Source organism: Juglans microcarpa x Juglans regia, chromosome 2D (genome assembly GCF_004785595.1).
Source record: "Juglans microcarpa x Juglans regia isolate MS1-56 chromosome 2D, Jm3101_v1.0, whole genome shotgun sequence".
Classification (NCBI taxonomy): Eukaryota; Viridiplantae; Streptophyta; class Magnoliopsida; order Fagales; family Juglandaceae; genus Juglans; species Juglans microcarpa x Juglans regia.
In genome coordinates, this window is record NC_054596.1 from 9,808,965 (window position 1) to 9,822,219 (window position 13,255).

General features: G+C 37.1%; 1 protein-coding gene across 1 annotated transcript in view; it reads right to left on the bottom strand.

Annotated features, from left to right (window-relative positions):
• Positions 1–10,715, bottom strand: part of LOC121248460 (tripeptidyl-peptidase 2-like) — a 34,774-nt gene extending 24,059 nt beyond the window's left edge. The window contains exons 1-15 of the mRNA XM_041146934.1: positions 10,384–10,715; positions 10,053–10,131; positions 9,861–9,934; positions 8,563–8,672; positions 8,379–8,459; positions 7,655–7,741; positions 7,433–7,575; positions 5,183–5,333; positions 4,964–5,086; positions 4,701–4,784; positions 4,400–4,587; positions 4,104–4,278; positions 3,883–4,004; positions 3,713–3,792; positions 3,297–3,355 (exon numbers count right to left, since the gene is read on the bottom strand). Coding sequence (XP_041002868.1) covers positions 3,297–3,355; positions 3,713–3,792; positions 3,883–4,004; positions 4,104–4,278; positions 4,400–4,587; positions 4,701–4,784; positions 4,964–5,086; positions 5,183–5,333; positions 7,433–7,575; positions 7,655–7,741; positions 8,379–8,459; positions 8,563–8,672; positions 9,861–9,934; positions 10,053–10,131; positions 10,384–10,561 — 1,734 coding nt within the window. The 5' untranslated portion in view covers positions 10,562–10,715. The remainder of the gene's footprint in view (positions 1–3,296; positions 3,356–3,712; positions 3,793–3,882; positions 4,005–4,103; positions 4,279–4,399; positions 4,588–4,700; positions 4,785–4,963; positions 5,087–5,182; positions 5,334–7,432; positions 7,576–7,654; positions 7,742–8,378; positions 8,460–8,562; positions 8,673–9,860; positions 9,935–10,052; positions 10,132–10,383) is intronic.
• Between the last annotated feature and the right edge of the window lie 2,540 nt (positions 10,716–13,255).

Genomic DNA, 13,255 nt, shown 5'->3' on the forward strand with positions numbered 1-13,255 from the left:
CCCTCAATCTCTTCCATCCCCTCCCCACCTCATCCTGCAACTTCCACTATTGTGCTTGCATCTCCACCAACGTGCTACGTACGTCAACCTCCTCCAGGTTGACAACTTCCCTTCCAACGCCCCCCTTCTGTAGAGCAAAACGAGGGGCTCTATGCATATTTTCAACAATGTACCCATTTTCAGACCTACCACTGTCATCCCCTACTCGCAATTCTCAGTGATTCCCCACGGGCGTGAGCACCTCCTTATGGGACCATGTATTCGGTTGAAGCTCCACCATTGGCCTCAATTGTGCTCCTCCATGAGAACCACCCATGCTTCTCCCTTCTTGCATACACTCCTTCAGTGCCTCCCTCAATCTCCTTCATCCCCTCCCCCCCTCCTCTTCAGGTATAAAGATAAAACTTAGCCTTCCTCCCTCACTATATTCCGCTACCGCCATATATCAACCACGGCTATTCAAGCACCACTATGCTATAAAACTGTGATATCCTTCCTTAATAGTCATGTAAAACTCTTTTTTAGCTCCTTTCAGACAGTCCTCCAGTGCTCTCCCGAGCCATTACACTATGGAAAATCCCAGCAATAACTCGTGCTCTATCTTCCATCCTCTCTCTATGATACGTAGCAAACTACCTTCCTTCACAAGCGAAAATAACTTTGATTCTATCACAAGCTCTCTTGTATACACCATCTGGATACCACCATTGTGCCACAACGATCGTTAACATAGCAACACCATCGATAGAACAGAAAAACTTAATCTTCGCAAATGTACGAAGAGAAGCTTAAAGTTAGTTACAGTGTTAACTTTATGCCAAACCCTTATTTTATAAGGTATCTAACTTTTTCCAATTCTGCCTTTGTGACTTCATCAGTCTACCGGTAGCAGCATGCCAGTACTTCTCACCTTAACTACGAAGCTTGAACGAAGGCTTACGGGTATAGCAGTGGTGAATCAGAGCTGGCAGGTAGCCCTCGCCTCAGCGGGTGTATGTGATAGTAGGAAATCTGAGTTTGAGTTTATGTTCCATAGGGAGAGGGGAGCTATTAAGACATCAATTCATTACATCTCTGTACTAAAGCAAGCAATCAAAGACAATTTAATACTACAATCAAGAACTCAAGATAGATGCAGCTAACTATTCCTATACATTCTGATTAAATCAATCCATCAAACTGGATTTTGTAAGCACCAAAGGCACAACTCAAGTACACAAGAAATATAGAAGAGAAACGCCTACAAGAAGGTGAAAAGATACAAGAAAATCATCATGCCTAGTCCATTAAAGTCTACAGATGCAGTCCAAAGGAAAAGGGTATTGATAAGACGTTCTTGGACTCCTTCATCGTCCATTTGCAGTCCTCGAAGTTTCTATCATTTCTTTCCTTCCAAATATGCCAAATGACGAAGATAGGAACCATCTTTTGCACTGCTGCAACTTACGAGCACCCACCTAGCCTTCTCCAAGAACAAAAAATCCACAATTCTTTTGGGCATGGCCCAAGCCAATCCAACCCAACCAAACCGAAGAAATTATTCCACAATGCACTTGCAATCTCACAATGATGTAGAAAATGATCAACGGACTTCTCACTCATCTTACGCAGGCAACACTAATCAATCACAACTATGTGTCTCTTCCTTTTATTGATCGGAACTGTGCCTCTTCCTTAAATTATCTATGGTGAGAATCTTCGCAAAAGAGGCTGCACAAGCGAAAAAACATAGCTCTCAATGGCACCTTGAATGCCAAAGTCTCTTCAATGGAAATAGGTTGTCAACATGAGAAAATTGTATATTATAGAAAGAACACACACTAGACAACCCTATCTTGGACGAGGCCCAATGAATCTTGTCTTCGCCTCCAAATCTTGTGCCGCTCTAATAAAGCCAACATTCCAAGAGGAGCACCACTCAAAATCTCCAAATTGTCCACCACAGAAGCATCTTAAGCATGAGAAACACGATAATGATCCGAGAAAAATTCCTTGAAGACCCTATCTCCACACCACAAATCATGCTAGAATCGGGTCCTGTATCTGTCTTCCACCTCAAATCTGATATAGTTAGAAAACTTCCCCCAACCTTTTCTGATATTCTTCCATAGACCTATCTCATGAAGCCCTTAGACCTTGTAAGTACTCCACCCACCTCAAAAGCATCCATTTATGGAATTTCCTACTTCTTTCTACGCATCTCTCATTTCGCTAATGCCAAAGCCATTTTCCTAGTAATGCTAACTAAAACAGAAGCAGATTGTGAGCCCTCAACTCACCCACCATGTCACCAATGGTTATTTCTGTCTCCAGTAACACCTCTGAATCTCCACTTTACAAAGCTCTCAACCTTAGAAGAGTACTTATCTAAGTCCACCAACTCTTCGTGTCCCTCTCAGCACTACCCCCACAATGTAGAGATGGACTTTCAAACATCTCAACAAACCCAATACTCTTTCCATGAAGAACTTCTTCGTCCATCCATCAATTGAATTATGATACCCTTGGACAAAGCATCAATCACAACACCAGCCAGATGACCACTAGTCTCCAGCTACCCTTTCTGTTCATCCACTAACTAAGGAAACCAAGTTGCCAGTGCATCTGTGAGAATAACCAATTCAAGACCTCAACCTCTTGAAGTCAATCCCCATAAAAAGATTTGGCCCACCACTTAAAACCAACGGCTGGGTTTCAGTCAACCACTCCATACTGATGATGAAGAAGATAGAAACAATGACAAAGCTAGTAATATAATCAAACTGGAAAGGACAAAACAAAGATCTCCTTCAAGAATTTTTGCTAAGCAACAAGGTTGACTTTTTTATATAAGCAAGCAACAAAGCTAACTTACAAGCTAGCTTTAAGGCCAACCACTCTTCATACTGATGATGGTTGGAAAGTTAAAAGCATTGGCATGAAGTGACAAAATTAGATGAATTCATATCAAAATGTGCCAAGGGAAAATATAAATACTATTTGCAGTTACTTATCCCAAAAAAATATTGTTTGCAAAAGACAGAAGATACTTTCATGAACATATAAATGATTGTGATAGAAGATAACTAAATTAGTAAAATCTAGCTATGTAGTAGCACTATTTGGGCATAACTAGAGTGAGGGAGAAACTGAAAATAGTGGCTGAAGCATTTATTGGAAAATAGGTAAGCAACCAAAATTTTATCACTATATGATGTCTCAAAGAGAAATTAATTTAGTTTAAAAAGAGGCTTATAATTCAATGAATTAAAAATTATATTATAATATATATCCACCAAGTCTATCAATATTCTCACCTCAGTGGATTGTTGGCAAGCACTAGCCTCCCTTAGGTAAATGCCTCGATATGTAGGAGCTGTAATCAATTAACATAACAAACAGTGTAATTTTATTTCACAATCTAAAGCATATGATTTGTCAAAAAAAATTTTAAATATCAACATAAGAGGGAGAAAAAGTAGTCACTGAAAATTGCTGAAAGCTTTATAGACCAACAGAATGCCATAGCATAGGTTATATACTTGATTACAGGCAAGACAAAGCACTCTCTATATCTTTCAAGTCCAAAATATTGATAAATCAAATACCATAAGAAAAACCTTACAAAAAAATCACCAAAAGAAAAAATTATCAACTCTGACACAGGCTGTCCAAAATCCTTTTAGAATCTCATAAAGATTCAACTGTGGAGGGAGAGAGGACCAAAACTTACTTGATTTTCCAGATTGGTTAATCTTTATTTGATAACATACACTTGGAACATCCCGAGACTTCTGTATATATTCATGTGCCCTGTCATGAACAAATCCGCATCATACTTATATAGAAGCCAAACAAAGTATGGAGATAAGAATGAGCTAAGGTCAAAAGCACAAATCTAACTTGTCAACTTGCATAAGCCCTTGTCCAGTGGTTAATTTATCTTCAGGCAAACTACCGACAGAAACAGCTGTATTCTCAAAAGCCTTTCTCACACTATAGGGGCTCACAGGAATGCCCTCGGCCTGCATAGAAAATGTTAAATATCTGAAGCTTCTGCATAAAGAGCAGCAGCAAGATGGCAAAGACAAAAACATGACTAAAAGAAATGCAAACCATAAGACCTTTATCGCACTTAAGAGTAATGCAATTCCCCCACATGCAGACGGAGACGCCATTGACGTTCCATTCATAAGCATTCGTCTTTGAAGAGTCCATGTAGGAACAGGAGCAACAGCCCCACCAGGAGCACTTATACAGACGCCAAGATCTCCATCAGCCGTTGGTCCCCGACTGGACCTGCATGCAATTTAAGCCAATCATGCCTCCTTAAAATACGAGCCAGAAAAGAGACCTCAAGGCTGCAAAAGTGGGGAACTCGTGCTATAATGTCAGAGTCAGACAAAATAAGTTTATTTACCAAGTGTATTCAAGCCCTTCACTGGGAGGTTCAACCACACAATGAGCCGCAGAAGCCATTGCAGGAGAGACATAAGCACCAACTCCTATTATGCTTGAGGTGGTACCACCAGGTGCACCAACAGTGCTCAATGCTGGCCCACTATTGCCAGCACTACTCACAAAAATCATCCGATGTTTATTCACCACCTAAATTTAAAGGCAACAGGAACATTTATAGCATATGGCTTGAAAAGACAAAAATAATGAAAAGAGCAAACCAAAACCATCCCAGACGAGTTCACATAGTTAAGAATGGATACTTCATTAACAAGGTCAACAAATCGACCATAGTCCGGCAATAATGTAGCTTCTCCATAACTCATGTTGATGAGATCGCACTTGTGCTGGGAAAAAAAAAAATGGCCATGGTTAAGATGTCTTGAATCTAATCACTTGCAGTGTGTAATATAAAACAAACACACCCACAATTAACAGTATTAAAATCCTTAACCAAATAAAACAAATTCAGAATGTACAACATTTTAGATAAATACATAGTCAATACAAATAAATGACAAGGCACCTCCACTGCAGCTATCAAAGCCCTAGTCAAGCCGGTGCCTGTCTCCATTGAACCCAACCGTGTATCTCCAATTTTACAAGATATTAACTGTGCTCCAGGTGCAATCCCATTCAACAAGGGCTCCTAACAGCAATAACATATATCAGAAAGTATAATAATTTATTGAGGGGAAAAAAGGCTTCAGGTGAATAAACTTGAGACAAACTTGTACAGTTGTACCTTTGGGTGGAAAGCAGTGGCAATACCAGCAACATGAGTGCCATGAGGGGAGCAATCCGTTACAATACTTAAAATTTTCCCTTCATCGTACACATTAGCAACAAATGAACAGGCATCTAATTTGCTAAAGACACCAAACTTCCGTTCAGCCCTGGGAAGGTAGATTCTATAGAGTTAAAATATCCAAATGCAAAGATCTATAAAGTCCATCATCACCAGTTACAGAGATTGTTCAAAATTAAAGCACCAAACAGGAATAAGTTAACAATTGCTACAAATAGAACATCACACTCTCCGAGATAATAAAATGTGTGATCAAGTGCTTAATAAACCAACAATAGCAATACTTAACAAGAATAGATACTAATCCAACAAAAGCAATTTCATATGTCAAGCTTCTTTTTTCTTTTCTTTATTGACAAGTGATGTCATATGACAAGTTTCATTGAAACTAAAAATAGCTTAGCACTTACAAAAGAGAAATATAAAGAAAAAAAGGAACTTCACATTTTTAAAAGCATGGTTTACAGACCTACACATGAGGACCAAATCTTAAGCAAAGGCCTTCCAGGGAACATGCTGACAGTTCAGTGTCATAACCTCTCCAAAGTGCCAGAGTATGGAATTTTTAACACAGTTTTTTTTTTTTTTTTTTTTTTGGCACCAGGTGTCTAGGAACAGTGTCCCGACTAATCCTGAGGGTGCACAGGCCCTCGGCAAAGAGTTTTATGCAAATACACCTCAGATAATTCAAGGGGAAAATCCCCAAGTTCAATGGCCCCTAGAGGTTGTTTGCACCCAGTGGGATTCGAACCTTGGCCTTGGAGGGAGCATACCACCCTTGAACACAGTTAAATACAATAGTTTCACTTGTCAAAGGCACCAAAATTGCAATTCCAATACAGATACCAAACTATTTGTAACTCCTTTTAACAGGCCTTCTAAGCTGTAATTCATAACGACTTCAAATTCGAAAAACATTAAAAGTTACGGGTATCTGGAGCTTGTTGGATTAGCTTACAACCGGACATAAAACATAATAGCATCCAACAGAAATCAGCATGTGATGAACATATAGATACTGATGGTAAAATACGTATTGAATTCCAGGCAGAAAGTAAAGTGTGCAATAAAACAGATATTAGCATTCTAGCATTTCAAGCTTCAGCTGGACTCCAAAAACACTTGTTCTAGAACCCCCAATCTCACCAACAACCCATGCTTATAGGGGATGCAGGTGCAAAGAAAAACAGAGAGGAATCTTATGCCCACAGGATAGAACAATTTTGATTTCTTCAATTGCACAAATAGGCACCATGACTGTTCCCAGAAGGATTATGAGTTTCCAGTTTCATTTGCCTCAGGGTTGCAATTGTCCAGGGCAGATGTCCCAGGACAAGGGCAAAACCTATATCTGACCATCAGGGGTGTTAAATCAAACTCTGGACAGAGTCCTGTGGGCACCCGTTGCAACAGAATTTCATGGCCCTTTCCCTTACTAGAAAGATCAGGTAGCCATCAAGTTTCTCTTACATTCCAGCTTTTGAGTAAAACTGAATGGACCTTTCCTATAGCCTAACTCAAGCTGGACATTTACTTTCTCTTCTCAGGTAATTTGTTATTGATGGTGTGGTTTGAGTTCCTATGGAGGAAATCTCTTCATCTTTGTTTGTACTTCTTCATTGGTTCTGCATTACCGTTTCATCTCTATCAAAGAACTTCAACTTTAAAAGGAAGCTCCTAATCTTTAAGCAGTTTACACACAGCTATTACAAACCAAATAACAGATATCAGTTTAGCTAATGCAGATAACTAATTTCCTGAGACTGAAAGGTTTACCACACGGCATTTCAAAAACCTAAAGCACAACTCTCAATTGCACCTATTCGTTCCGATGAACAGCCAACACACCACTGGCTCTTGAATTTAATCATCTTTCCAGATACAAATATCAGAAAAAGCAAACTTCAGGTACTCTATGCCAAAAAAGAAGGGATAGAACTTTTATATGCAATGACCATATGAGACCAGTATCAGTCAATTTATAACTGCAGCGATCAGTGATGTGCTGAACTGCAAGATACATATACCAATATACCATCAAACTTAAATTGCTATTTTCAAGGATTTTGTAAATTCTATCTTTTCCTTTCAACATCTTTTCCTTTCAACATCATCCTGATTCTATCTAAACAAGAATCCTTTTTAATCTTTTGAAGACATGCAAAAGTCACAATCAACCGAGCATACCTATAATTAGTTAGGGGGATAAAGTTAGCAAGTTTCCCAGAATCCAGGTCATCCTCAAGACTCTGTGTGTCAAGAGCAGCTCTCCATGCTTCTCCGTCATGCCACACGACGGCATCAATGACAGGCCCCTCGTCATCAAAGCTCTAAAACATAGAAACATCACAACTTAGCAACAAAGGAAACTCAGCAAATATAAAAAATAAAAAGATACTTAGGACTTACTTCTGCTTGCTTTCGTAGAATGTCGATTCTGTTTTGGAGGTCTTCGCGGGCCCTTTTCAGGTTTGTATCTTCCACTTTAGTGTGTTTCTAGAAAAATAATATCATGATAAGTTATATAAAGAAGAGAGAAAACACAGCAAGCTATGCAAGCACATTCAAACATATCTAGAAACTTTTTTATAGGTAAAAGTGAACGAGAATGAAGTAGGCATTGCCCAAGTACAATATTTAGAAACATGACAACTGAAGACTTTGAAAGATGCTTGTACAAGATTTTATCATCTGAAGGATTAATTCGGCCACAGATGCATTTACAATTTTCACATATCCCACCATCCCATGTTGTTGTCCAAAATAACGAACTGTCTCAAAATGCTAAATTAACTATACTTTAATTTCCATAGCCTTATCTGCATGTCAAACAACAGAAAAAACAAATGTTTCCAATCTAGCAAGACTTGGGGAATGTACAAAACATGAAAAAGAATCTGCAACCCAGAAGGGAAAAAAAATCAAATATGCAAAGGCCCATGAAACCCAAGTCCACAGGAAGACAATACAGGAGTCATTAATTCAAATGCAACAATAAGCTATAAAAATCAATCTGATTTCCCGTTAACATAATATGCTGAGTCTGATTCAAAAGCGCTTGTGCGTGAGAGATACACAAACTTCTAGTCTAAATCTAATTTAATGGAAACTAGCAAGCAGGAAATGCAACAACCTGATCGAATTCATCAAGATGCTTAACAGCCTTAGCAATTTCTTCCTGGTTCTTTTCATCCCACTTTTTCTTTCTTTCTTTCTGTCACCGGGGGGGGGGGGGGGAGTAAGTGCAGCATCTTTAAGGCTAGAAACAAAAGAGTGCAGTTCACTTAATCCACCTGATAAATCCAGGCAACACTTACTTTCAAGCGAGAGGTTAAAGTGTCCGTAAATAGCTCATACACCAACTTATAACCCACATGCCATTCACCAGAAGGATTTTTCCATGAAGAATTGACAACCAGAGTGGTCCCTGCACAAAATATAATCTTCAAAGCAGATCATGATAATTTCCGGAACAGAACTTGGCACAAAATCTAGATAGACATTTCTCACTAACAATTTCTAAGAGGCAACATGCGCCTAAATATACTTCATTAGTTGACAGCAAAGGAGTCAAACATTGGTTAATTTATTATTTTTTTGTCATTTTCCACAGGGAATCCTCTAGGTGCATAGACTAGAGTTCAGATACAAGAATTTGATGGAGCCAAGTTACTGATAAGCCGTCAGAACATAAATTTATGTCGTGTATAACAAGGAACACTTTCACAAATCTAGCATCTATAGATTCCGTGTGTGTTATGTCTCCCCTCAAATACTCTCTCATATATCTAGCAATAACCAAAAGAAGTCCACAAACTTTCCATTTGAATAATCCAACTAATATTTAAATTTTGGCAAAGAAACATTCTGGTGGGAAAGTTTGTGGTTACAAACAAAGGACACAAGATCCTTAATTGTCATAGCTTTAGAAAGCCCACCCACTCATAAAATATTTACACTAATTAATTATATAACCTAGAAAGTGACTAAGACTCTGTAAGTTTCAACATAAAAGAACCTTTTTGTCAAAAAATGTCTTGGGTGGGAAATTACTAAATTTTGCTGAAACTAGAAAATAATCTGAAAAAACATTTTTCACGATTTAGCTCGTAATAAAATTCGTTGACTATCACAACACCACTCCATAATCTGAAAGAAAAACCATGAACCACGAACACCATACCCCAGGACTGTTGCCAAAAGCCGGCAGCCAAGTCAAGGACATTCCCAAGCCATGCAGGAGTCAATATCAATAACATGTCAACAAAGAAGGCAAGGGAAAGGGATTTTATGGTACTCGAGCAGTCCTTGTAGTAGCCAGGGATGGGCCTAGCTATCATAGCTGAGATGGCTTTGATAGAGAAGCTTATCTTAATAGCGAAACTGCCTTGCGCTTTTTAAAATGTCTATTCATTTCCGTTAAGCAGGGAAATATAGTTTATGTTAATTAAGATTCTCGGCTGCGCCAAACACCAGAAAACATCAAAAACGTTTTCGGCACCAAAAACACGGCCTGTGATCAACTTAATAAAATATGAAAAGAGCGGTTGAAGCTCCAGGCACAATTTCCTGCTTATTAACTACGAACTATCTGTTTATATATTATAGCATTAACCTGAAGCTCCACGAATACAACCGTCCGCATCGGTTTTCACCACCTTTGAGGTATCAACATCTCCACTCCCGGTGCTGAAACGAAAAAAAAAAAATATATATATATATATATATATTGATTGGATCCAACACTTATCTAGAAGTAATTTAAGAAAAAGAAAACACTTCTCTTCTCAAGTAGCTTTCTAAATACCAATCAAGGACATCTAGTATTTTCGGCTTCCCATCCGAGGTAACTTGCAAGCCAGCAGCAGCCGGGTCAACACCAGTATCTGAAAATAAGTCATCCTTATAATTTCAGTACCTATAATACGTGTTTCTAAAAACACTTGTACCTACGTAAAACAAAGGTATCATTTGTTCTCAATATTGTTTCTGCAATATCAGAACAAACCGCAATAAAATGTCGAGAAAATTTTGGATTTTCTTAGTTAAGGCGCCACCTTTGCACTTAATTTGCCAAGTGATCAAATTTCCTTAGTATTATTTTCCAGCGAACAGAAATATGAAGGAAAAATCAATACCGAAGATAGCGATAAGGACTCCACGGCCGTCGTATTCCGGGTGAGCCTCGATGAAGCGATCGGCGGCAATCTCTTTCTTGGGCATGAGGGAGGCCAGGAAAGTGGACTCAGTCAGCTTGAAACTACGCAGACGGCCATTGTCGTCACTGCCGGAGTCTCCGAAAGAAGAGCAAGGCATGGCCCTCACCCTACTCCCAATCCAACTCCACTCTACCTTTCTTGGTCTTCTTCTACCTCTGCTGACTCTCCTAACAATGACGGACAGAAATGGCCGGGGAGGAGAGCGAAAAAGGTTAAGTAGAGGGTAAAACGGGGGAGTCTAAATAACAAGGAGTTCTGCATTTTTATTTTTTATTTTTTTATATACTTCTTATGGCGAGAGGGTGTTTTGGTAATTTCGAGTAGAGATGGTATCATGGTGGGGTGAGAGCGTAGCGGTGGAAGGAGTGTGAGAGTGCGGGCGCAAGCCGCAAAGGACAGCTGGTGCCTGGTGTAGAGACTGTTGGAAGGGGTTTGGTTGGATTGGGAATATGGGTGGGCGGAGGTCTCGCATTGGGTGGTAAAAGTAACAAGATATGTGTCCCTTGCTTTGGAACTAATGGCATCCGTGTCCCGACCTATGGGGTCCAACCGGTGGGTCGGACTTAAGATTCGCAGGGACCGGTTAGGGGAAATCAAGAGCTTGGGCTTGAGCTTCAATCTTCCTAATTAATTAATTAATAATATTTTTGGACCGATAGGTATAAAGGAGATAGATTAAAGCAAGCTAATATATAATTATACGATCCTCCTATAATATATAATTGTTCGCCATTGTCCCCCAGGAATAAATAAAGCCATCCCCAACTACAAACTAAATAATCCCAAGTCCTCCGTACTATGTTACACATTATCTTTTCGTACTACATAATGGGGGAACCTATTCTTAACCTTGTTTGATTTAAAAAGAAAAAAGAAAATGATTCCCATGTACAAATATTCGAATAGCATCCCATTAATTATTGTTTTATTTTTTAGTTTTCCTTAAAAGCTTTTGTGGGAATGGGATCCCGAGTCTCAGTCTATATATATATATATATCACTAGTGTGCTTAATTCCCTCTATCTAATAATTTCATAATCTGGGATGTAAATCAGTCTAGTCCAGTCCGGTTCAAGGGTGATGGACCCAAACTCATTTTCCCTAACCCGGTTTGATCCGGTCCAATTCAATTATTTTGTTATTTTATTTCATCTTTTTTTGTAAATAAATTAATTAAAAAATTGTTTAAATTACTAAAATTTAAAATTAAATAACTAACTCATTAAAATTAATGTAGATTACAAAACCAACTCATTAAAAGAATATTTAACTCTAATTATATTTATGTTGTTGATAGTTATTACTTACTAACTTAGATTTTACTCTTTAGTATGCATAATTATTAATAATGTAATACATTTTATATATAGTTAATGAATATCAAATAATTTCATTGTGCATAGATTATTCATGCTTGCTTGCAACTTAAGTATTTAAAAAAAATTATCTAATTAATTTAATTAAGTGTAAATAGTAGTGTATGTATGAATATATGATGTATTAATTATTTACATATAATGACATAAATTATCATATGATTTATTATTTATTATTAATTGGTAACATATATTATTTAATATTTTATATAGTCAATGATAATAAATTTGATGAAAATTACATCATTAACTTATATAATTACTATATAAAAATAATATATTAAATAATTAAAAATATTTTAAATATATATAGTTTGATCTGGTCCAATCCAAAATTTATAGACTTTGGGATCGGACCGAAATTCTTCAGTCCACAATTTGTTGGATCGAAACAGACCGGTATAATTTTTAGTCCGGTCTGGTCGATTTTTCCAGTCTAGGCCGAAAGTTGTACACCCCTAATTTTACGTTTGAAGAAATAGTTGACCAGTAAATATTGTTTAAAAAAAAGAGATGCAAAAATTAAACGTTGAATAGAAAATTTTAGTTGCAAAGTAAGATCGCATAATTCAATATGAGAGTTTTTCTTATATGCAAAATCAATTTTTAAAAGATGTAATTTTACATATGTATGTAGAGAAATCAATATTAGTGCTCTAAGATAAGTGCTTAGATCAAATGCCATTACATCACAATTCACATTATCGTCATATGCACTAATGACCCATATAAAACTAGGACATAAATTTTAAAATCAGTCTTAGTGCATCACGATTCAAATTATGTATTTAAACTATATGCATGGTTTACTACTGAAACACGTTTTGCTATAAATATTTACGTGAATAATTCCAAAAAGGACTGTAGATGAATCGAGTTTTTCTCTTCTTCTTTTTTCCCTTTCTTTTTCTCTTTCCATTATCATGACATTGGGACAACATTCTGGAGGGGAGACTGAAATGATATTCATGAGATATAATTTTCATGTGCGGTGTATTTGTAGTTTTCTGAGTTCAACTCCAATTTCTGAGAAATTTCGTCATCCACTGTAAAGGTCTATTTTTGTCATGATATGTAAACACTTCTTCTATTTGCTAGGATGTTTATTTTCCGCCTCCCATAAGAAGATACTTAGAGCATGGGCAATGACGTATCAAGTCTAAATTTTAACTAAAATATTAGATTTTAGTCATAAAATACACTTGTAGTTAAATGAGTCCACATTAGACTAGCTATTTTAAAGTCTAAATAATAATAATAAATATTATATATTTTAACAATATATAATTTTTTTTAAATATTTTACAAATATACTTCATATATTAATTAATAATTTTATTAATAAATAAAATTATTATTTTTCAACACTTCATATAATTTGTTGTTGTTCCATAAACCGAAACAACAACAAATTC